Raw genomic sequence first — 24,203 nt, 5'->3', positions numbered from 1 at the left:
TAGAAATCATTACGACTCGTGTTCTGTAAATCCAATATTCCCTCTCTTTTAACCTCCTGAGGGAAATATTGATTATTTAGCTGGTAAATGCTCCACCCGTCTCTGACGGTGCCCGTCTGCTGTTTGGTGCTGAGCGAATCGTGAGCCGTGATGTTTTAAGAGTGTTTTCTGCTGGAGTCGGCGCTGTAACAGTTAAGCTAAACAACTGAAGTCGCTATACATCTCTGCAAAGATAGATTTTTGGTTAGATGTCCCAAATAAGGTGTGTGGTGAAAACAAGCTGAAGAGATTTAACGTTTAGTTTTACAACATGAAATAAATGAGTAAATACACCACTCGTGAATTTTGAAGCTTTTAAGTGTCAACAACAAGTGGCTACATGAGACGATCTTTAACACCGCGATGCCGGACACTAGCCGCCTTCACACCGTGGGTGTGAAGTCACAACGTGGTAAAGTTCTTTTATGCCTAACATTAACTTTTTACTTGAGCATTAGTATTTACCCTCAACAATCATAAAAGTGGTGTTATTTTTTGAAGATTATCTTGCTGAACAATATGTGTCAGTATCATCATTGTGTGTTTGTCACAGAACTTATTTTTCTGCAATAATTAAAAATCCAGTGGAAAAAATCATATTGTCTTTTTGTCAAGGGAACCAGTGTGACTGCTGGATTGTTTGACAATAATACGCAATTCCTGCAGCAATATAGGAAATACACATTATAGAAAGTGTTAAATATAATTTGAATAGATGGAAATTGAGTGTCAATTTGTTTGTGCTAGTCAAGTTTTAGCCAAAGACATTCTGTCTAAAAATGTTGGTTAAAAAAAAAAACTCTTATCATAACACAACTTTATCTAACATGCACAATACATTACTGTTGTGATAGTTGTCATCATGGAGCTACTCTCCCACAGCCTCCAGCCAACGGTCAATACTTGATCTCATTGATCGTTTCACTCAACAAAGCCCGGCTCAATGCTTGATCTTTATTGATAGACGGGAAAGCAACTGAATGTCAACATTGCTCATGAGTATCTACTTGACATATGAAGATGGATAACAGTTATGGAGAAAATAGTTTCATCTTAAAGGAAAAATAAAGTCTGCTTTGAGGGATGTATCCATGCTGTTAGGTGAAAAGTTTCTTTTTGGGACCGGAGAGAGTCTTCACACTCAAAATCAAGCTTGCACTCTTACTTTTACTACCTCCCCTGGCCAAATGTTCTTGTTTTCCATCACATACTTACTCGGGGTGGTGAGTAAGTGTGTCGGCGCTGTGATCAGGACAATCTGCCGTGTTGAATATTTCAGTCGCACATGGCAGAAAATATCAACACGGGTCCAAATGAACTCGGAGCCCCTTTGAGCATCCAGCTGTAATCCGTGTCCCAAATCCTCGACGGTTGCTTAATGTTTGAGAGGAATCGAGCGGAGGGAAGGAGCTCGTCTGAGCACCAACTCGAGAAGCTCAAAACCAAAGGACGGCTTCATGTTTGGCTGAACAGGTGTAATTGTGTCTCATGCTCGGTCGTGTTTCCGCTTGTTCTCTCCGCCTCTCCGTCTCCCTCGTGGGAAGCAAACGTCAAAGGATGAAATCATTGGACAGCTGCTGCTTGTCGTCTGCCTCTGTCCTCATCGTTTTTCAGAAGACTGGAGATGAATTGTTATCTAAAACTGAGTCACAGCGATTGTATAGAAGCCAGATGTTGTTTTAGACTCGCTTGTGATAAACAGCCTTATAAACTTGTTGAGGAATGGCCTTTAAATGTCTTTCTGTCAAAAGGCCAGCTGTGTTTGATGTTTCAGTTGATTATTTAATTCATCATGAGGATATGTGGTGTGTTGTTGTTTTGAGTCCCCAAAACAGATTAAAAATGAGTCTCTACAACTTTCCTCTAAGCTTCTCTCAAGTGTGTTTGTAATTCTTTATGTTTCATTATCATTTAAAGACAGATATGACGAAAATGTATCATTAAATTTTTTTATATATATATAAAGTTGTCATTACGTGTTGTAAAGTTCCTGAAAACTTTTCTGTGTTCTTTTCTGCGATTTAAGTCAGTGGAGCATCATCGGAAAAACATGACGTTAAGTATCAGCAGACTCCGTTTAGGATTCATACATATTAATCAATATCTAATGACTTAATGTTGCCTTCATTCAAATCTGATCAAACCACAACCACACAAACGTCCTCATGAAGCAGCGGCAAGTTCAGATGTTGAGTGTTCTTCTAAATAATAATAAGTAAGGATTATTTCCTGTTTATCATAACCCATCAATAATACACTTGGTGGTTCAAGATTCCACCACTGGAAGTTATACATGTCTGTAAAGTATTTTGGGCAAATCCATCCAGTAAGATTTTAGATATTTTATTTGTTAGAAGTGAAAGTGTTGACCTGCTGGTGGCACTGGGAATAAATCTTCCCAGGGTACTGGTCAGTGGGCTGGTAACGTCTTAAATGAAATGCATCTCAGTGGTGAAAACAATGCCAGTTTCCTTCTTGATAATGTGTTTTATCTTTTATCTCAGAATAATTAATATCGCTGGCTCCAGAAAAACAAAGACAGTTTTGTGCCTTTAATTACAGCTTCCACCAAGACATACATTAAGTGCTTTCCTTCACTCACTTTAAACTATTATTAAATATCTTTGGTGCTTAATTCAAACTGGAACAAAATGTACACGTTTGAATAGTTAATAGAGTTCGGTGCTCTACTTTCTGGTGAGAACAAGGATCGGCTAGTGTTAATAATCCCTCGCGACTGCATCGCCGGCCAACCATCTGCCCCCTTTCTCTGCATTCCCAGGGAGCCGGAGCGGACAACAATGTCGTGATGCCAGTCCACATCATTAGTCAGTGAAGTGATCAACAAAACATAATCAAATCAGAGTTGGAACAAAAAGCCGGAGCAGCGTGGGCAGCAACGTGTTAGATCCTTCATCGGTGCCGCTGGGAGCCTTTGCTCCGGCAGCTGAGCTGTGTGTCGAGAGGCGATTCGTCAGTAAATATCAATCAAATGCAGATAAATACAAGCGGCGGGCCGAGGGCAGACGCAAGCATGAACGCATTTCACAGCTGACTTGGAGGATTAATTGTGCTGGAGCTAGTTAGACTTTGAGGGCCCCTGTGCTTTGAGAAGGAGCTGAGCAATTATGGGCATTGAAATTCCTGGCGGGCTTCAGTTTTATAGAGGAACAGACATATGCGGAAAGCCCATTAACCCTTTCTCCCTCTCAGCAAGAGACACTTGAGCGTAATGACTTGTTCACACAGAGACACTCATCCACTCATCCTTCACATCTCAACAGTTCTTGCCTACTCAGTTCTTGAAGTCATTAACTTGCATCCTCCTATATTTCAGTCTCCCTCCACCTCTCCCTGTTTTCCCTCCACTCCCCCTGCGGTTTCTGTCACTTGTTCACAGACAAGTGGCCTTTACATCGCCATGACCTAAATGTGTCACATCCCTCTCACTGTGGCTCGCTCCCTCTCTCCCTCTCTTGCTGTCCTTCCTCCTCCTGCTCTCTCCTGTTATCCCTTCCTGTCCTTCTGGACATCTCTCAATTTAGTTTCCCTGCACTCCCGAATGTTTTGGATGTTTTTGCCATTGCCTCACCTCTCTTCTACTCTGCAGTAAAGTTAGCAGCACATTACCAATTTAACATCTTTATATTCCTGAAGGTAGGCCTGTAAAATGCTATTTTACTCATCATTTTCTATTTATTACAGAATATATGAAAATGTTACATCACTAAAAATTCACTGCGTGGAAACAATACGGCCTCTCCTCTTCTCATTTCAAGCCGAACCGGCCATCGCTCCGGTCTCGACATCAAACATGGTCGTATCCCACAGTGACAGCGGCTCCTCTCAATATTGATACAGACACTTCGGATCTGAGCAAATACCAAGAAGAGACCCGACAGGAAGTCAAGAGTGGCCTACAAGTTGATTATCAGTTTACATGTTTTCATATTTTAGTTTAAATGAGCTTGAACAGTCATAATTTATTGCAATCGAAGGTGAAATTCACTGATAAACAGATCAGGAAACAGCAAATGGTGAATTAGTGATGTCACATTTTGAATTAGAAAGTCAAACTCTTTCAGAACATGAGCAACACATATAATATTATATCTGTCATGAACTGGTCAAACTGCCAGTATACGAATGCAACAGGCCAATTTCTATTCAACACCATAGATGGAAAAACTCTAAATACTTTGGACAAAGTACATACTCCAGCTCTACTCCACCTGTGAAAGCTGTTGTATGTCTTGTAACTTTGAGCTTTGTCACGTCTCACAAAATAATCTCAGTCCAGAGCGTTAATCTGGTTGCATTATGGGAAATGTAGAAGTCCCTGTTTTTAGAGTGTAACCGACATCTCGGCAATCAATTTAAATATTTATAATTTTGTCTTTCATGTGTTTCTCATCTAACTTAATGAAGGTACATTAATAAACTGCTGCAGTGCTTTTTAAACCATAATAAGAAGGCTGATATTACAGCTACTTTACATGAGAAATGACATGAACATGATGAGGAATCTGACGTTTCAGAACTCTTTGACTTACCCAAGCAGGCCGATCCATTGAGGTTCTGCTCAAAGCCTTCATCACAGACGCATCCGCCCACAGGAACCATCCATTCGCCTTCAGCATTGCAGTGCATCCGAGGGGGCGTGCCTCCCTGCGCTTTACTGTGGGGGACACATGTCCCGCTCAGGGGAACTAAGGCAGTCGGCTCTGCCCCGGAGGGAGTTGCCGGGTAGGACGCCAAGTACACGCTGGTGGCTGGACAGCGGCGATAGAAGACGGACACACCCATGAGGGACACACAAGCTCCACTGTCGACGACCGCCAGGACGAATCTGAAACACGGGTCACGCGTTATGATGGCGGACGTGTCGTCCTTTGGGAGCGATAACGTTGGTAAGACATGAGCAGCACGGCGAAGCCCGGGGATGGTTACCCGTTGCGTGTGAGCGGCGCAAAGCTGCGTGTCTTGATGTTGATTCGGCTGATTCTGTTGGGCTGGTACTGGTGAGGTGAACTGGGCTCCACCTTGGAGAAACTCTTATCGGCCGCGATGGTGTCGATCTTCACCCAACCTTCCCTGGTCTCCTTCTCTCCGTTGGACGGCTGCGGTGAGGAAAGAAGACAATAAGTGGTCACAAGAAAACTAAATATCACGGAGAGAAAGTGTGGCCGACAGGAAGGAAAGAGGTCAACAACAGGAAAATGGTGCACATTAAATGAAGCTGGTTAATAGGAGAGGGAAATATACAGCGCATCTAACTAAAGTGAAGCATGCTCTTGTCCGCATGCGAGTCCATCGATTTATTTAATAGCCTTTCATCACACTTGGCGGGTGAATTGCTGAGGACTGCATGTGGAGTGGACCTCTTTAGGGCCACAGGACATATTTATTAGTCGTGCGTTATGTACACACCGTGTAGTGTATTAAGAGGGGACCCCTATGAACTGTGAATCCCCCAAACAGCATGCTGGGTTCATCCTGCTCTCTGTTGCTCATTACACTACGTTCAAGAGCAGAGAAGGAAGGAGACCGGAGATGTGTTCGTCATTGTCTCATCCGGTCCACTTGACAAATGTGTTGCTGAGGACCCGAGGACTCCAGTGCTGAGTGTGAGCTCTTGAGATGTGCAGGACATATTTAATGGAAGCGCGTTAAAAAATGTGCACGCCGTGTCATGTATCGGGAGGACCGCTATTGAGTTAAATGTTACACCACTAAACGGAATGAAGCAGAACAACCAGCCCGGTCCAAATAGGCACATTTATAACCTGCAATGCACTAGTAAAATCAGAAGAACAAAGTTGAGAAAAAGGGAAAGTGACGAGATGAAAGACAAGCTCAGGATTTGCTGCATTTTCCCGGCACACGAGCGACATGAAGTGGTTTGGGGAGAAGAGTAATTCAGTTTTCAATTCAGTTTATTTGTATAGCCCAATTTCACAAATTACAAATTTGTCTCGGAGTGCTTTACAATCTGTACACATAGACATCCCTGCCCCAAAACCTCACATCGGACCAGGAAAAACTCCCAAATAACCCTTCAGGGGAAAAAGGAAGAAACCTGGAGGAGAGCAACAGAGGAGGATCCCTCTCCAGGATGGACAGATGCAATAGATGTAATGTGTACAGAAGGACAGATTTAGAGTTAAAATACATTCAATGAATATGACAGAGTGTATGAATAGTTCATAGTAGGCATATTCCACGATGGAGACCTCCACGATCCATCAGGCAGATGGCGGTGGGGAGGAGGAGGGCGGAGTCTCAACAGTGGGCGGAGTCTCAACAGGACAGTGGCGCAGTCATGAGCAGGAATTCCACGACCCAGACGATCCATCAGGCAGATAGGATCTATGCCGTCTCATAGGGTCCGATGACCCCATGAGACGTGAAGTCAAAAGGACTCCGGGGAGAAAGCAGAGTTAGTAACATGTGATTGAGAGATGAACATTCATCCTTAAGGAGAGAAAAAAGAGGAGATAGGTACTCAGTGCATCCTAAAACGTCCCCCGGCAGCTATAAGCCTATAGCAGCATATCAAGGGGCTGGACCAGGGCAAACCTGATTCAGCCCTAACTATAAGCTCTGTCAAAAAGGAAGGTCTTAAGTCTACTCTTAAACGAGGTGACTGTGTCTGCCTCCCGGACTGAAATTGGAAGCTGGTTCCATAAAAGAGGAGCTTGATAACTAAAGGCTCTGGCTCCCATTCTACTTTTTAAGACTCTAGGAACTACAAGTAGTCCCGCATTTAGTGAGCACAGCTCTCTAGTGGGGCAATATGGTACTACAAGCTCCTTAAGATATGATGGAGCATCACCAATCAAGGCTTTGTAGGTTAAGAGAAGAATTTTAAAAGTGATTCTTGATTTTACTGGGAGCCAGTTGACTTGTCCATATGCAGGTCCCAGTGGGGGTCCGTGCTCAAGTCCCTGTGAAGACTTTCAGCTCTGCAGTGCTTCCTGACTCTTCTGTGACTCTCGTCTGATTCCTCATCAGCCTGTGATTTACATTTTTAAAAGGCATCTCACTTCCCGAAGGAGAAATGCATTCATACAAATACGGCAGACCTCCCACTGCGACTGCAATTCAGACTCGCTAGCACCAAATGTCCCCGAAAAATGACTAAATCCATAAATAAATAAATAAAACATCTTTGGAGAGTCAGTGTGAGTCACTTAAAAACTTCATTGACGACACGTGAGTTTCATGGTGTAACATGGTCACCGTCGTATATCTGATGCCTCAAAGATGTAATTAGTGGGCCTGAAGCGACATTTCCTGAGACCGCAGTGGCATATTTTAACATTTTGTAAACCACAGTGCTCAACAAGTCTGTTTCACACCCGTGTTTCATTCTCTACAGCTCTTCTTGACAAGCCCAACAATAATCAGGATGATTATACAATTACTCCTTGTCATGAGATGATGGGAGGTTTGGAAGTTTGAGAGTAACGCGAGCAAGCCATCAATAGGACTGTAAATGCTTTCTGAGTTTTTCTGGTGAAGTAAATATCTGGGAAAGAGGTTCTGCTGAACGGAAATAATCTGAATGTAAAGCGAACAGCTTGTCCACAGCTTTCCTTTAATGGCGCATCGTCTTGTCCACATTTCTCTCTGGGAATCTGTAATATAAATAAACCCATAAGTGCCACTTGTTCCTCATAACAATGTCAAAAAGGATTTGTTGTATTTGCATGCTATGTAAATACATCTGGTGCTTCGCCTCACCTCGGCTGCCCAGGTCCTCTCCAGCTCCCTCTGGGAGTCGGCCTGCTTGTAGTACAAGGTGAGTGTCTCTCGGCAGGTGGGCGACGGGGATCCAAGGCTGGCGCAGTCACGCACCGAGAAACGCAGCGAGACAAACACCCGCGGAGCCGAGTGGCGGAGCAGGAAGGGCGTCGCCAGCCAGTTGTCTTGAATACGGGGATTTTGGTTGACGTTACAGACCTCGAAGGTCCGTATGAGCTTCCCCCGGTCGTCCAGCACGCTGACCTCATCCCACTGAGAGAGACAGAAACAACGTTAGGAGCCAACTTTGTAAAAGGGAAACATGATCTGAGGCCGCGAGCTCAGGAATCAGCCTGTGTCAACTCTAAAAACCTTGCTGTGTTTATGGTTGGTCCACAGTTAAGAATCGTCCTCGTATCTTTAGGATCACAAGGTAAATATTGAACAAAGCGCCGGTGTTGTTGACATTTGGGTTCTGTCCTTTACTAACATCACACACTGTTGTTTGACATCTTTATTCTTCGTGAGATAAGTATAATGGATCATTTGTTCTGATACAACACACACGTTATTATTGAAAGCTGTTTTTACTGTCCCTAATGAAGTAGGTCATCTATATGTCCCAGTTCAGACTTTCCAATGTCTAATGAGGTAATCTATGATTATAAAACCTCTAGTTAATTAAATCACTTGGGCCATTCGCTTTTTAAGTGTTGCAGAGAAAACTATAATAATCAAGAGACAATTCAGTTCTACCAAAAAACTAAATATATTTCCTTTATTCTGCTGCATGGGAATTAACCCTTTAGATCATTTGGGTGTCATGTGTTTATGGTTACAGTAGTATAATAATGGTTTCTAATAACAATAATTTAGTTTCATAATGTGGCGGGTGTTTTTTTCCTCCTGCACTGGTATCACTGTTCCTAAGCGACAGGTGGCAGCATTAGTGTGTCTGACTTGTGGCAGTTGTTGTGTCACAAAACAAGCAGCTTTTGACGTATTCTAAGGTTTGTGAATACTTGTAGATGCACAAATGGATTGTGACACGAGTTTTGTAGCTTCAGAAAGAAAAAAAACGAGCAGCGCAGAGACACGTCTCTGAATGAGTCTGTCGGCTGAGTCAAAATGCAAATGATGCCGAGGGGATTAGTTTCACCAATTATACAGTACGGTGCCTCCAAGGATGAAAAGGCTCTGCTTAAAGCCTGCGTAGCCTTAAGTGACATGCAGGGCCTTTCCTGTTGTAACACAGAGGAATTATGCATTAGACCTCATCATCAGTATTCTCCATGCAACAATGGTGACGGACAAAAGGTCCTGACACCCTACACTCAAAGAAATGACTCATTGGATGAACTCAATTAAATTGTTGGCAGGTTTTCCATCCAATAATTATATGCAACTCCAACTCAAATTTAGCACATCAGTGCAATACAATGTAATTAAGTTAGTCCAACTCATTTGTATCAAATACATCTAAAATAAAATAACGATATTCATTAAATTAAATTAATTTGTGTTTGTCCAACTCAAAATATAAACTAACTAACTAACTAAGAAAATATGCAAACTCCACACAGAAGGAAAGCCCCGACTGGGAATTGAACCCACAGACCTTTGGCTTTGAGGCAACGGTGCTAGCCACTACACCACCGTACAGCCCTGAATGTGTCTTCACCTTGTAAACAACTGATTTTCAGCTGGCGCATGCGCAAAGGGTAGTCCTCAATGAAACACATTTATTTTGAGTTGATATGCGCACCATCTAACCTAAATAAATCTAATAAATGAAAGTATTCATACATTTTGTGTTACACCCATTAAATATAAATATCTTCGTTTTGTAATTGATTTATTTAAATGTATCAAACAATATTTAAATGTGTCACCTCTAAGAAGGGCTTGAATCGTTTTTTTGAGTGTATCAGGGTGCATTTGGTACGTGTGTTTCGGTGTTGGTGCGTGTTAATGTATCTCTGCGTGCTCATGTCTCTTTCTCTGTGTGGTTCTGACAGCCGGTATGAAGGAACAAAATTGGTAGCATCACATATGAGAGAGCGCATTCATATGTGGTCCAATTGGAATAATGATAAGATCAGTGAGCAGATAGAGAGAGTCTGAGGCGCCGTCAGTCTAATGGAGTAAAGGGACAGTTTTCTCTCTCCAGGGCCGTGATTCACTCCGTCAGACGTGGGGATGAGGGGCATCGGGTAGAGGGGACATCAGAGAGCACATGGTGGAATGAAGGGATGTAGATGGATAGAGAAAAGTGCTTGATTAGTAAACAGAGAGTGTATGTGTGTGAGGTGGCTGCTGCAGCAAAAGCCTGACCATGTGGCGAAAGCCTCAGACTCTCAGGTAGAGAGCAGCCGCTGGTCTCCGTGTGTGGTATTGCGTGCCTTTTGCTTCTGTACCTTTGTGAAAGAACACAGCTTTCATTTGTTTTCTGACCTCAAACCCCCCACCTCTTCCCTCTCATCCCTATTCTAGTCTCATTTTCTCCCTCCCTTATGAAAAAAAAGGGGGGCAGATTGGGGAGGAGGGGGAGATGAAGCGTTGGGAAAAAGAAAAAAATAGGAACGATTCATCTTTGTGATTTAATTTGAACAGAAATGCCAGAGACACGCAATGTCTCCAGTGACAGAGCACTGGGAGGGGCATGGCCTTGGACACGCACACACACACACAGACAGACCCACACACACACACAAGCTGAAAAAGGAACACACAGACACCCAAAGACATATGCATTCACATGTGCGCGTGCGCACACACACACACACAATCACACACACAGCAAACACACAAAGGCGGAATAGTCTGTAAAACATGGAGAGGGCAAAACAACTGGAGTAAGAAGCCGAGAGCCTGCTAGTTTGACACTGAGGGGAAATATGCGGCCGAGTCGAGAGTCGGGGGGATAAAAGGAAGAATAAGAAGCAGAGACCCAGTGGCTCTGGGACTGTGAAGGGCAAAGGGATGAAAGATTAAAAGAGGGAGAGGGAGGCAGACACAAAGAAGCAGAGCGGCTGCCTGTCGGTACACTAAAAGAATGGAAAGACGGTAAGAAGAAGCAAGAGGAGAGAAAAGGATATCCACAGAGCCTGGAGCAAAAGAAAAGATGGGATGTGAAAAGAAAAGTGAGGAAAGGGTTAAACACACACACACACACACACACACACACACACACACAAACCCTCCTCTTTCGGTCTGTCTTTCTACTTCTCTCAGCTTGATGCCCCAGATTAAATAACCATATCTCCATCTCAGAACCACTTCTCATCCAGGGACCATAAAAAATAACTCATGCAAACGTTCGACTTGCACACACACACACACACACACACACACACACACACACACACACACACACACACACACACACACTAATGGTTGGTTTCCTATTAGCAACTGCCATCGTGGTTCCCAGTTTCCTCACACACGTAGGGTCCTAATTAGTCAAACATCATGTACAATTATGGAGGCCAGACTTGGGGCGATAATGACAGCGCAGTTAAACTTCAATGTGAGGTGTGATGAAAGGCTCCATGTGAGGTTGAACGCTCGCCAGATGTATTTTCATTTGGTCATCTTTGAGCTGCCAACATTCTGGCGGTCGCTGGTCGTAAATGACGGCTCACTTGTTGGCCAAAACTAGCGCGTATAAATGTAGCGTTAAGAGTTGGGACTTGTTTTCATTAAATGTACTGTATAATACTCTAAATGACTCCATCAGATGTTTTGCTCATATCGTCCATGATGGATTACGGATAAGAACAATATTGTTCTGTTCTGGGAGGGTGGAGGACACAGGAATGTCCTCCACAGTAACAAGTGTGAGTTTTGTGCTCCAGTTTCTCACATGTAGTTTGACTGATAATCTCAAAAATGAGGGCAATGAAGCCGGTGTGTGTATGTGTGTGTGTATGTGTATGTGTGTGTGTGTGTGTGTGTGTGTATGTGTGTGTGTAATTATGAGCCATATTAGAACTGAGCCACAATCATTCACAGATGAACGGATTTAACTGACCCGGGAGCTGACCCTAGCATAGTCAAGCAAGCACACACAGACACACACACACACACACACACACCACACATATTTACACAGCTGAAGGCGCTGCAACAACCTTAAATAAAAAGCAGCTCAAAGATGGGAGATCTATGGTTCAATCACTGCAATCTTATCACAGATGAAAACACACAGTAGAAAGCAATAAAAAGAAAATAAGTATGTTATCCCTCAAGGATGTCTTGGAGGCAAGGTGAGACCTTGCTCATTATCAGGCTGTGTGTGCCAAAAGCTCCACCAATCAAAGTCAGATGCCAGACATCCTGCAAGATAAACCCTGGCCTCAACCCATAACGAAACATTTATCCGTATTCCTAATCTGAGATCTGTAACTTTCTGCAAAATGTAATTGTCTGCAGCTTTAACATATCCAGAACAAAAATAGCAGAGACTGTTTAGTGGAGGCCTGCTGTTTATTCCTGCTGTTTATTTGAACCACTGCAATCAATGCAGCCTTTAAATATGTGCCAGCTAGCAACATGCAACGACAGTAGTCACGTTTGATTTTGATGTGTGGATGTCTGTCGATGTTGAACAGACTTTTAAGAGCTTGGCTGTGTAAGCCTAATCAACATAACAAAAGAGTATAAAGATCTAGGCATGCTAAATGTTCTTTTTGAAAAACCCAGCTCAGAAATAGATATGTAATTAAGTTATAATAGCAATTATGATTGATTGAGAAACACAGTTATGCCTTTTTCTTCTCACCCTAACCCCCTAAGCCGAACACCTCTGCCATTCAACGCTCCTGGCGTTTTAACCCTCCACCACATTGTCATCATAATAATTACATACAGGACCATGACTAACCTAATAAACACGTCTGTCCTCGAATCACACAATTCTCCGTAGACTAATCCTCATACGGTTTTGACGACAGATCTGTAAAACTGAGTTCATCCACAAATAACCACACAGAAGCACCACTTTGAATCTCGTGTTAACCAGATATGTGCTCCTTATTATTGGAAAAAACTATGAAAAAAGCATTTAAAAAACGACTGACGACTAAGAGTGGGCAGCCCTACTAATAAACAAACATAATGTTTTTTTTATTGACAAAATCCCTCCCAAAACTTCCTCAACATCTTTTAAATATAACAGGTAATTATTTTTAGCATGTACTTTTTGAAGCAAAGACAAACACTTTGCTGCTTTCCTCTCTTCAATTAATGTAAACTGGATATTTCTGAATTATTTTTTTCAAAGTTACAGGAATTGGTGATGCGAATGTCCCCCTATTTCTGACACAATTAATTGATTAATCAAAATTATCAGCATATTATGCTGAATTTTTACCTTCAGTAAGAGGACAGTTTTTGTTAAATAATATGAAATTAATTTTCACCACAAAGCCCAACAAGGAATGTGAGTATAACTCCACTGAAAGCGTCGCCATGTGTAACACGGTGTAACACAGCGGATCGGCCCCCAACATGGCGGCTTTAATGCTCCAGCAGCTGGAGAGCGCGAGAGAAAGCGAGGTCGCTGCTTACCCCCGTGTCTGGATAGGTGGTCCAGCCCAGCTCCGAGGTCGACTCTGTTGTGTCCAGCAGCATCACTGACGGGGAAGGAAGCAGGACACGAGGACACAGTGTAAGGAAACAGACAAAGAAGATGTACAGCGTTTAATGCTGTTGGTTTACACCTGAACAGGAGATATTCTCTCCGGGCTTGAATCCTGGACTGTGGTTCTGTCATCAAGAGAAACACTTTGTGAATTCTTGTTTTTAAGGTAAACCGTGTTTTAACGTTTTACTGGCTGGGAAGCAAGTCCAGGTGGATTTTCTCCCCCATGCAGTAGAACCACACTCAAAGAAATGACTCATTGGATGAACTCAATTAAATTGTTGGCAGGTTTTCCATCCAATAATTATATGCAACTCCAACTCAAATTTAGCACATCAGTGCAATAAAATGTAATTAAGTTAGTCCAACTCATTTGTATCAAATATATCTCAAATAAAATAACGATATTCATTAAATTAAATAAATTTGTGTTTGTCCAACTCAAAATATAAACTAACTAACTAACAAAATATTCAAACTACACACAGAAGGAACGCCTCGACTGAGAATTGAACCCACGGGCCTCTGGCTTTGAGGCAACAGTGCTAGCCACTACACCACCGTACAGTCATGAAAATGGCTTCACCTCATGTAAACAACTGATTTTCAGCTGGCGCATGCGCAATGGGTAGTCCTCAATGAAACACATTTATTTTGAGTTGATATGCACACCATCTAACCTAAATAAATCTAATAAATGAAAGTATTCATGCATTTTGTGTTACACCCATTAAATATAAATATCTATTTTTGTAATTGATTTATTTAAATGTATCAAACAATATTTAAATGTGTCACCTCGAAGAAGGGCTTGAATCGTTTTTGTGAGTGTAACCTAAATAAATCTAATAAATGAAAGTATTCATACATTTTGTGTTACACCCATTCAATATAAATATCTTCGTTTTGTAATTGATTTATTTAAATGTATCAAACAATATTTAAATGTGTCACCTCTAAGAAGGGCTTGAATCGTTTTTTTGAGTGCAGGCAGCGCTCCAGCTGTGTGCATGTGTCAAACCTCAAAACTGAATCTGAGTGATGATGCAGTTTGGCACAATGTTCTTGTGTTTAAAAAATATAACTGATTGACCTGATGTGGCACGGTGATTAAAGGTCACATTTTCCAACTTCAAAAGGCCAGAATAGTGAATGTCGCGTTTTATTGAAGCTGACGCTTCTTGCGGCTCGGACCCAAAGGGAACCTTTGTCGTTTTGCGTTGGGCGATGTGTTCAGTGTTGCAGGTATCAACCGACATTTGCTCATTCCCAGTGATTTGGAGTGAATAGACCTTCATGTTGGAGTGTATTCTCCCGTAATTTGCTTTTAGATTTAAGTGCTTTAAAAAGCAAGCTGGCAAGAAGACCACACACACACACACACACGGGCACAAACCAAGGGACTTTAATGCTGAGTGCTGTGTGCTGACACATGGCAGCTTCCCACACAAAACTGAAGCCCTTGAATTTTCCATTAGTATTCCAAAACCGTGGTGACTGCTGCTCCTTCAGTCTGGCAAAGTCTGCGCTCGCTTCTCTGTTGAGGAGCCGGCGACTGAACGCAGGCCAAAGTTTCTCATGCACACAGAGGTGGCAAACACATCCGGCTTCAGGTTCGGATGCTCGCACAGATGGAGGTAATGGGAAAAGGTGTGCGGCGCCTGACTTCATCAAGCACAACACCGATCACGCAACGGGCCGATGACACGCACGCACACATAGAATTGAGGAAGGCAGCTGCCGTCCGCCTCTGTTCACAAATAAATAATTCTTCTCATTGTTGTCATTGTCATGCTATCGTTTCCATTTTGTGTCCAACAATCGTTCAGCAAAGAGGAAGGAGGTTATATTTCTCTCCGTGAAAAGCAGACAAAGAGCGACAGAAAAGTATGATCTCATTACTCATCACACGCACAGGATGAGATTTGAAAAGGTACACTGTCTCGCCGGTGATTCACCGAGAGAGTTCCGTTTCTTATTTCTCAGGTGTGCATGCGCGTGCACTCGCACTGAATCCCTCCGTCTCCCTCCGTCTCCTTCATGAATCAAATCTTGTGTGGCTTGTGACATTCATTCTCTCCACCTCTCTGTCCTCTGACTGCGCTGCAAACAGATTTCCTTCAAGGATAATACTCGCAGATGGAGATCCGGCAAATCCCCCCCCCCCCCCCACACACACACAAACACACCTCCACCTCCCTCCAGTCTGTCTATCTGTTTTCTTGTCTTAAATGTCAATCTTACTAAATTCACACATGTTCCATGGTGGATCCCTCCTAAATCCAAGAATGCTGATTTCCATTTGTAACAGAATGACTTGGTTGCCAGTTTGTTAGGCACACCAAGCTGAAACTAATACTGTCGAATAGTCCTCCTGTTACAGAGGTGATGATTCAACTTCATGATCTTTTTGGATGAAGCCGTTTGGGGGGAGTTTCACTGCATTGTACGGGGAGCTGCTTCTGTTATTCAGCCTGCACTCATTAGTCGAACTGATGTGTATCAACACCTGTACATATGCATTAAACCTCACGCACAAGCATACATTCTGACCTCATGATGCAGTCCTATTTATATCAGATAAGGACACACACACACACGTCATTCCAAATTCAATTAACCCGTAGCTTCGGGGCAGTCATGCATATATAATATACAGCTAACTATTTTGACATTAATATTTATGCCTCTACGATTCAGCCTCTTGTCGTGAGGCCTTGGGGAACCCAGGTCCTCACGTTCCGCTTTTTCCGCAACAAACCTGACCTGTACATGAGGATTATGTGGAGCAATGCTCAAAGAGCTGCATGCGTGTCACATTGCATGTCATTAGTATGTTGAATAAGTCACCTCTACATCCGAAGAGAGGCGTTGAGTATTAGCTGGAGCTGAGGCTTCATGACCGGCTCTTGTGCGTGTGCGAGACAAAGTTGAACAAAAGAGAAGGACAGCAGCGAGCAGGTCCACTCGGCAGTAAAAGCCCCTTTATTTAACTCTCGGAGAACCGCGCCACAGCATCTCTGTTATTGGCCCATCTGAGGGCCGAGACACTCAAAGTTTGTCCCTGACAGTTTGGAGAAGTGCTGACTCTACAATCTGGACCTGAGTGCTGTGTTAAAGCACGCCATCCCTCACGTCTTCCTGCTCCACTCTGGTCTTCTATTCACTCCGCTCCATACCTTTCCCCCTTTTCCTGCCTCCATCTTGTCCCTTGTCCCTTTCATCTCCCCCCTCTCCGCATGTGTGTATTATTCATCGAAAAAGTGACATCAGGGTCGTGATAAGGAGATACGCTACGCTCCATTATTGATGCCAAATCTGCTGTTGTGTTTTTAGAATGCTTTGATTCTCGAAAAGAGAGGAAAAAAAGGAGACAAAAGAATGAAAAGGGCCGGATTATGAGACAGGAATGAGAGGAGCATGAGAGGGTTGTGTTTGTGCATTTGAATGTGCTTCTTTCATGCGTTACCCCTCTCGTTCTGTGTGGCGTGGGTGTAAATGCTCTTTTCTATTGTGCAGAGGTGTCCTGCATTAGTTCATGACTGTCCCCCCAACCGCTGGAGTGTTCACTTCAGCTAAGTGACCCTCTCTCCAGCCAACGCGTTGCCTCTCCGTGTGGTCATGCGTGCGCCGGCGCTCTCCAGCGCCACGTGTAGTGCTCTTGTTCATGTCACGCCTCTTTGACGGTGGATGTATGCTACACTACCGCACACTTTACAGGCAATAGAGCCCACTGACATCCAGCAGATTTCGTTGTAAATATTAACATAGGCGTGTGAGGGTGTTAAATACCGTGACACGGAAGTAAATACGCCTGCAGAGTCTCCACGGTGTCGCTGGGCTCACAGGTATCAGCTACAGGAACACACATTCCCACCAGAAGTTCCCACCATGACTGAGTTCTGTCTTTTGTCCACTCATCCACCCGACTCCACCCATTCAGTATGCGCTCCAGATGCTCCCACCCACAGACAGTCAGTCGAGGACAAGGCCTCCACCAAACCATCATAAACAACCACAACCAGAGAGCGATACGCCAAGACATAGAGGGAGCAGGAGGGTGGAGTGAGGAAGGAGGGGGGATTAACGCGATTCCAGAAATAAGCATGCACATGCCAAAGGGAGTTATCAAAAAGGGTCTGGCGGAGCTGAAAGAAAGTGCAGCTGCAACCAGCAGCACTTAAGCCCGGATAGATGACGGAGATGATGAATAGGCAGCAACAGGAACAGGTAGGAGGACGCTCCACCAAAACTCAAACGAGATGTTTGCAGAAATAAGACTGCGGTCATCATCTGGGGCACTCCCATTTTGGAAATATGCGTATTTGCTATCGTACCATGAGTTAGGGCAGGGTTATGTGATAAAAGAACCAGCTCATATGACGTGTTGTCTGACCTCATTGTTCCAAACGGCGAACCCTCAAAGGCCGGACTGAAAAGTCAAAAGAAAGAGGCACCCTCTAAAACTCACTTAGTATTGTTGGTTTAATCCGTACCAAAAAAGAAATATAACAATGACCATTTATGGGTTTTGTGGCTCGTCATGGGCCTGAGTACTTCTTGTTTGAACAAATGATATACAACATGTTAATAAGTGAGTCGTAACCATGCGGATAGGGTCATTTTGTTAGAGTCCTTCCAGCCTTTATGCTAAGCTAAATTGTGATACAATATTAACAATATAGATATTAGAGAGTGTCATCTAATCAATCTTCTTATCTCCCTATGGAAAAAATGTGTACTTTCTTAAATACTGTCAAACCATTGTTTAAACCTGTTCAGGTGTATTCCTACACTTCACTCTCCTCTTTTTCATTTTATTTTCATTTTAAAACAGTGAGACACATTTGTTGTGTGTTTTAAGGCGAGGAATGCTTAGAAGAAGCCAATAAACCCTGTGGGACAATACTCCTCAATAGTGTTGAGGTTGTCCCTCCTCTATGATGAGAGTAATGTGTGCAGAGTAGGATTATAATATCAAAATCTTAGAGGAAAATACAAAAGTGTCTCCTTCACAGCACTGAGTTCTTACAGGAACAGAACCTGCTCCATATTCTCATCACCAGCGTCAACGGCCACTAAGGAAAAGGAATGTAAGTCTGAAAGGAGATCGGTTTACTGTAATCTCACAGTCATTTCTAGTGAAGCCTGCAGCAATCAAACTTCACTCTCATGCCGTTTCGTTGAAGCGAACTCACAAACTGCCAAGTGCAGCTTTAATGTGAAATTCAAAACGCCAAACTGCATTCCTCTGTCACAACAGTCCATACCACACATTCATCTTTCAATTACATGTTGGCTGTATTTCGTTGGCCGTCCACACTGACATATTATCTATGATACTGTCTACTGACTCAAAGCAGAGTCTTGGCTCGCGGCCGCCTGACAGCTTCAACCTCACATAACTCAAATGGCAGTTATGTAATTCATTTGACGAATTAGGGAGCTCTCAACAGCACCAGAAATTATGTTTTTAAATTTTTTAAATGACATGTAAAAAGACAGCTAAAAATAAAGCTTGGTCACAGTGTAGTGCTGCAGTGTCGATGATGAGGAGGCTGCTTCCTCCACTTAACACCATCATGTTAATTCTCTCTTTCTGCAGCTCGGCACACATGCAGGCAAGAGGAACGATAACAGAACGCTTTTTAGGGCTGTTGCTGCACTCCCACTGTGACAAGCATGCCATTTATTTTCTTATCTCTAATTCATCATGTCCTGAAAAAGTGGCTTACTACACCCAGGATAAAGGATAGTAATCTGCCTAATTAATAAAGCTGGAAAAAGTGACGGCAGGAAAGATGGCCCACTTGACCTTAAAGTGAGAACGTCAACATGGCTGAAAGTACGCAGCCGGGCGGGTTTTAAGTGATAAGTGTAATCAGTGAGTCTGGCATTCAAAAGTTTAACTTAAATGGCTTAAGGGATTCAAACAAAGTACTCAATGTGAAGAAAATGGTCCCTATGAGTGTTGTACAATTAATTAGCGTAAGACTTAATGAGCTCATTAATGAGAACTACAGTTAATTAGCCAGTTTTAGTTTTTCTGCAGATATATTGGATTTAGTGTATATGGCAGCCAATACAACTAGATTTTATGTAATTTAGTTCCTCTATTACATAGTGAGTCCACCTGAAAGCGCTGACAGGTTTAGTTTTCAACTGTAAAATGTCCAGTTTACTTTACCAAGATTATTTGTTTTTGTTATATTTTTTAAATACTGGCTGGCTATGTAACGCTACCGAGATCAGATTTGTTTTACTTCCAAATATTCATCTTATTATCCGCCAGTTGTAGTTGGACTACGATTAATGGTATATTATTAAAACTGAGGCGTCAATGCCCAAGTAGCAGTTCTGCAGAACACGTTTGAACACATTTTAAAAACATGTATCTGGTCTTCGTTTTTTTCACATCTGTTGGCAAAACACTGTTATTTGAGAGAAACCATCTGAGAAGTTAAGTGAGAGGGGAAATGTAAATGCTAATAACTCATGGACATCTGAACCATGTCAAGGGGCCCCAATGACACCACCAGTGTTGGGCAGTCACGTTATCGTTAGTGATTGATTTCCCAGTAATCTATTACAGTTACTCAGTAAACCTCCATTACTATGACCTTTGGTTGGCGTGTTTGCCGTCTGTCTTGAAGCTTATATGGCGAGCTATTAGCATTTTGGTATTTAGTTGAAAGGTGGAAGATCCGAGGTTGAGAGCATTTTGATTGCCTCTCAACCACGACTCAAAGCTCAAATGTTACTGTGAACTATTTTAACTATTTTGTTGAACTAGTTATGAAATTAAAGGTTGAACGTACCGACCAGAGGGTGGGCGCCACGCTATCAGTCGGGAGGGCTTGATGAGCTCAACCCGCCGTAAGAGAGCGGAGCTACCTGACGTTTGGCCCATTAGCCAACCAGTGATTGTGAAGCACGCTCATGTGACATGCACAAACCAAATGAGAAGAAGCTCGTAACGACACACGCGGCGGGAGAGCGAGTTCCTGCTCTGCTCAGGTCGACGTCACCCACTACTATATGTTTTACACGTATAGTATTTGTCTGTTGCTATATTAATCATCTGAATACAGCTCATTTAATGTTGAACAGTTGACCAGCTGACGCTGACGCCGGTCTCCAGTTAACACGGTCGCCTGTTTAACCGAAACACCGGGCAGGAGCTAGCTGCCGGGGGTCAGTGAGTCTTCCTAGTTTTACACACATTAAACACAAGAGATTTAATGCGGTTGAGAACCCGTTGGCGCTGCTGGACAGAGTAACGAAAGATCGGTCACGTGTAAAGTACACTTTGGTGATTCGTAAAGTAATTACTTTTTCTATTAATGTGTAAAGAGTATAACAAAATGAAATGCATAGGAGGAATGTTACAAGTAAACATTGTTTAATTGCTCAATTTACTTTCAATCCACCACTCCAGATAACACCTGCCATTTTAATTTCACTTGACTGGATTTATTTATTATTTTACAGATAAATTAATTCTCATTTGAATCAGTTTTGTCCCTGGCAAACGTTGAGTCTGTTTGTGCAGCCTGTTGCCTTTTGGCAAATGCAGATTCAATACCCTTTTCAGTGTATGACATAAGTTCCATTAATGATGGAAGGTTAATTTCAGGATATGCATCGCTCAGTGAGCATTGCCACTCATCCATGATGGGAAGAGCTGGAGGGGCATCAGGTGTGCCTCCTGCATAGACCTTTCCCCTTGAGCGTGATGTGTTCAACGTGAACAGTAAACACGCGATCCTCAACACAGATCCAACAATTTTAGAGGCTTCTCATCAGTACCTCAAATCAACAATGCATGTGGGCGAATGTGTCAGCACTTACAGTCATCTACTGAGTGATATATCAAACACCCTGTCACTCACACTGCAGTTTGTTTGCATGCAACGAGGCCGAAAACTAGCTTTCATACTCTTCACAGCAAGAATTTGAGGCTTAAAATGACACTTTCTTATGGTTTGTGGTGTGAAAGCAGACTCTGGGTTGTTATGATGTATACACAGACATACTTCCAAAGCATTAGACAAACAGTAAAATCAGTCAGTCCAGACAGACACGTCATTTACTGTGAACAAACCTGAGGCAGATGCCAAATCCTTCCTTCGTGACATTTGTTCAATTTGTGTGGAATTATATGGACGTCCATACTACTGGGTTAATACTGTATTACGAAGAGCTCTATTTCAATTACACAAACAGAGTCAGTAGGCCAGTAACGCTGTGCAGCCGCTCTATCTTTCTGTCTCATCTCAGTCCAGGCCATCTGCTACAAACACAGCTCAAATCTGTGGCATGAGGCTGACGTATAAGTTACCTCTGTTATGGACTATTACTGACGCACGCCTCACAGTAAACTAATGCCGATGGGAGATGAGCCTGAACAGGTGCAGCTCTTTCCATCATGCAGCCAGATCCTTGGAAAGTCGAAGCTATATGTATAAGAAGCAGCTATAGGAGTATACACACATGTAGAGATGCACTCATACAGTTAAAGGCAATCTGAGTCATCAAATTAAAGTCATGTTAACTCGCAGATTTTCCAGACAGTCTCTCGCTCTCTTTCTCTCTCTCTCTCTCTCTTGATTACTGGCTGACTCACTTTTTAAGATCTTCACAATGTCCATGCAGCCTATCCAGACTGTGGAGTTAAGAGCAGAGCTCACTCATTGAGGAGACTGGAGACAAGCGGCACACTGATCAGAGTGTCTTAGAAAGGCCAGGGATCTCTGGCTGTCACGTCCTCATGAGTGACACAGGGGTTAATATGTGAAAGAGAAACGGGTTATGCAACTTATTATGCATTTGTCTCCCGCCTCATTTCCATATTCTTTTGTCGTGGGAGCTTGATAGGCCCCGGCACGCACCTGGCACATCCATGCCAACAAATTATTATCTGATTTTCTGCCAGAGGCACTCACGAGCACCCACATACATATACATACACACACAACACACTCAATGAACCAACACAGGACTGTGTGAGCAGGGGGGGAAACGTGGTAATTATTCAGGGGGTCCCAAGCTGGAGGTGAGGCCCCAGAAATTGATGATTAATCATGCTTTCTTGTGTTGTTGCAGCCTTTCCTTTACGCACAGTTTTCACACATTTTCAAAGTGGACAACATTCCCAGAGAGCCACATTCTTAGAGAGCTATTACAGACGCATACCAAGTCTCCATCCTTCACTTGTAGGCTCGGTATGAGCACATGATGGGAGCGCTGTGGAAACTATTCCTCCCGCTAGACTCTCAAAAATACACGCAATGCAACAATTAATTTAAAACCAGGTAAAAGTTTAGGTTCTTACCTTCCTCAGCTGAATTGGGCTGAAAAAACAGACAGAGAGAAAGAAAGACACTCCACATCTCCACTACAGAATGACACTGACATACAGAGAGAGGGAGGGAGAGAGCATGAAAGAAGGAGATAGAGTGAGTGAGTGTATGTGTGACAGAGCGAGGGAGGGAGAGGGGGGTGGGAGAGGGGGTGGAGTCTGTTTGCTCCCTTTATCTGAGAGGGAAAGAGAGAGAAAGAGAGGCTCAGGGGGTGGATGGGTGAGGGAAGGAGAGAAATATTTACAGAGCAGCCCATACAATAAGTATACTGCCAATAGAGGAAGTAAACAAAACACTGTTGTCATAGAGATGGGGTGAGAGGAGAAAAGTGGGAGAGGTTTCTTTTTTATAGATTTGAGAGAAACAAAGACAGATAGAGAAAGAAAGGGAGAGCCAACAAGAGAGTGGTAGAAGGAAAGGGAGGTGGAAAAATTAATAAACAGGTTTGTCTGTTGAGACACAACAGCTGTCTAGACACGTCTAACGACATCAGTTCCAGCTCTCCCTCAAAATGCCGAGCACAGGCCGCCTGGCAGCCTCAAACTGTGGCTCCTCACATGTCTGGACGCTGTGCTAACTTGCATTCTTTTTCAAGCTGTGGCATGTGAGATTGCCCAACTTATTTGTCCTTTTTAACCCTTCCAGATCTCTCTTAGTTCTACCTTTTTGTAGAAAATTAATGTAATTTAGATACATTTTTGGATGCTTTTCATCCTCCCTCTTCCTAACGCCGCTCTCCTCCCCTCCTCTCCCCTCTGTCTCTCAGACACACTCCTGCCTCACAGGATAGCTCATCCAGACAGTATCTAGACACACACTCATAGACACACACAGACGCACACACGCACATACACACATACACACACATACAAACAGACTAGCTGAACACCCGCCCGGTTCACGCACGCCGCTCGCTGGTCAGATTCAGTACTGCAGCTTGTTGATGTGCCTTCATGCCCCAGTTCACTGCATTGAGTGAGACTTCAGTCGACTCCTGCAGGGGGACGTTAACTATTGGCTTGACACAGTTAGATGGCCCCATCCCAGCCAGCCCGGGGCCCTGAACCCAGGGCTCTTTGCTCCAAGAGGTAGAGTAAAGCGGGAGACGGATCACAGTCATTCATTTAGCAGGGCATTAAAACTTCTTAATTTGTTCTCAGTTTGTCCAGTAATAACTTGTTCCCTGTGCCATCTTGATTAATATGTCTGTTTTTTTAGATCTGGAGCAATCAGTTCATGATCAATTCATTGTTACATTTTGGTTAATTTATGAACTTTTTCATTTTTTAAGCAAAAATGGCCAAAGATCGCTAGTGCCAGCTTCTCAAATGATAATATGTTCTGCTGATCTCGGTCTTCAGTGACAGTAAAACAAACAACAATTAACGTGTAACCAAATTATAAATTGTTGG

The 24,203-nt window shown here is 43.1% G+C and overlaps 1 protein-coding gene across 2 annotated transcripts in view; it reads right to left on the bottom strand.

Annotated features, from left to right (window-relative positions):
- ephb6 (eph receptor B6) overlaps nt 1-22,848 on the bottom strand; it is a 38,036-nt gene extending 15,188 nt beyond the window's left edge. The window contains exons 1-5 of one of the 2 annotated variants that reach the window (XM_056445050.1): nt 22,764-22,848; nt 13,357-13,421; nt 7,786-8,058; nt 4,990-5,159; nt 4,593-4,888 (exon numbers count right to left, since the gene is read on the bottom strand). In XM_056445050.1, the coding sequence (XP_056301025.1) occupies nt 4,593-4,888; nt 4,990-5,159; nt 7,786-8,058; nt 13,357-13,421; nt 22,764-22,821 (862 nt within the window). In that variant the 5' untranslated portion in view covers nt 22,822-22,848. Of the gene's footprint in view, nt 1-4,592; nt 4,889-4,989; nt 5,160-6,211; nt 7,476-7,785; nt 8,059-13,356; nt 13,422-22,763 lie in introns of those variants that run through there. The other variant, XM_056445051.1, reaches the window with a different exon arrangement.
- Nucleotides 22,849-24,203: the final 1,355 nt, after the last annotated feature.

Source organism: Pseudoliparis swirei, chromosome 22 (assembly GCF_029220125.1).
Source record: "Pseudoliparis swirei isolate HS2019 ecotype Mariana Trench chromosome 22, NWPU_hadal_v1, whole genome shotgun sequence".
NCBI classification, from domain to species: domain Eukaryota; kingdom Metazoa; phylum Chordata; class Actinopteri; order Perciformes; family Liparidae; genus Pseudoliparis; species Pseudoliparis swirei.
Note: the sequence above shows the minus strand (reverse complement) of the source record. Positions and strands in the feature narration are given on the sequence as shown.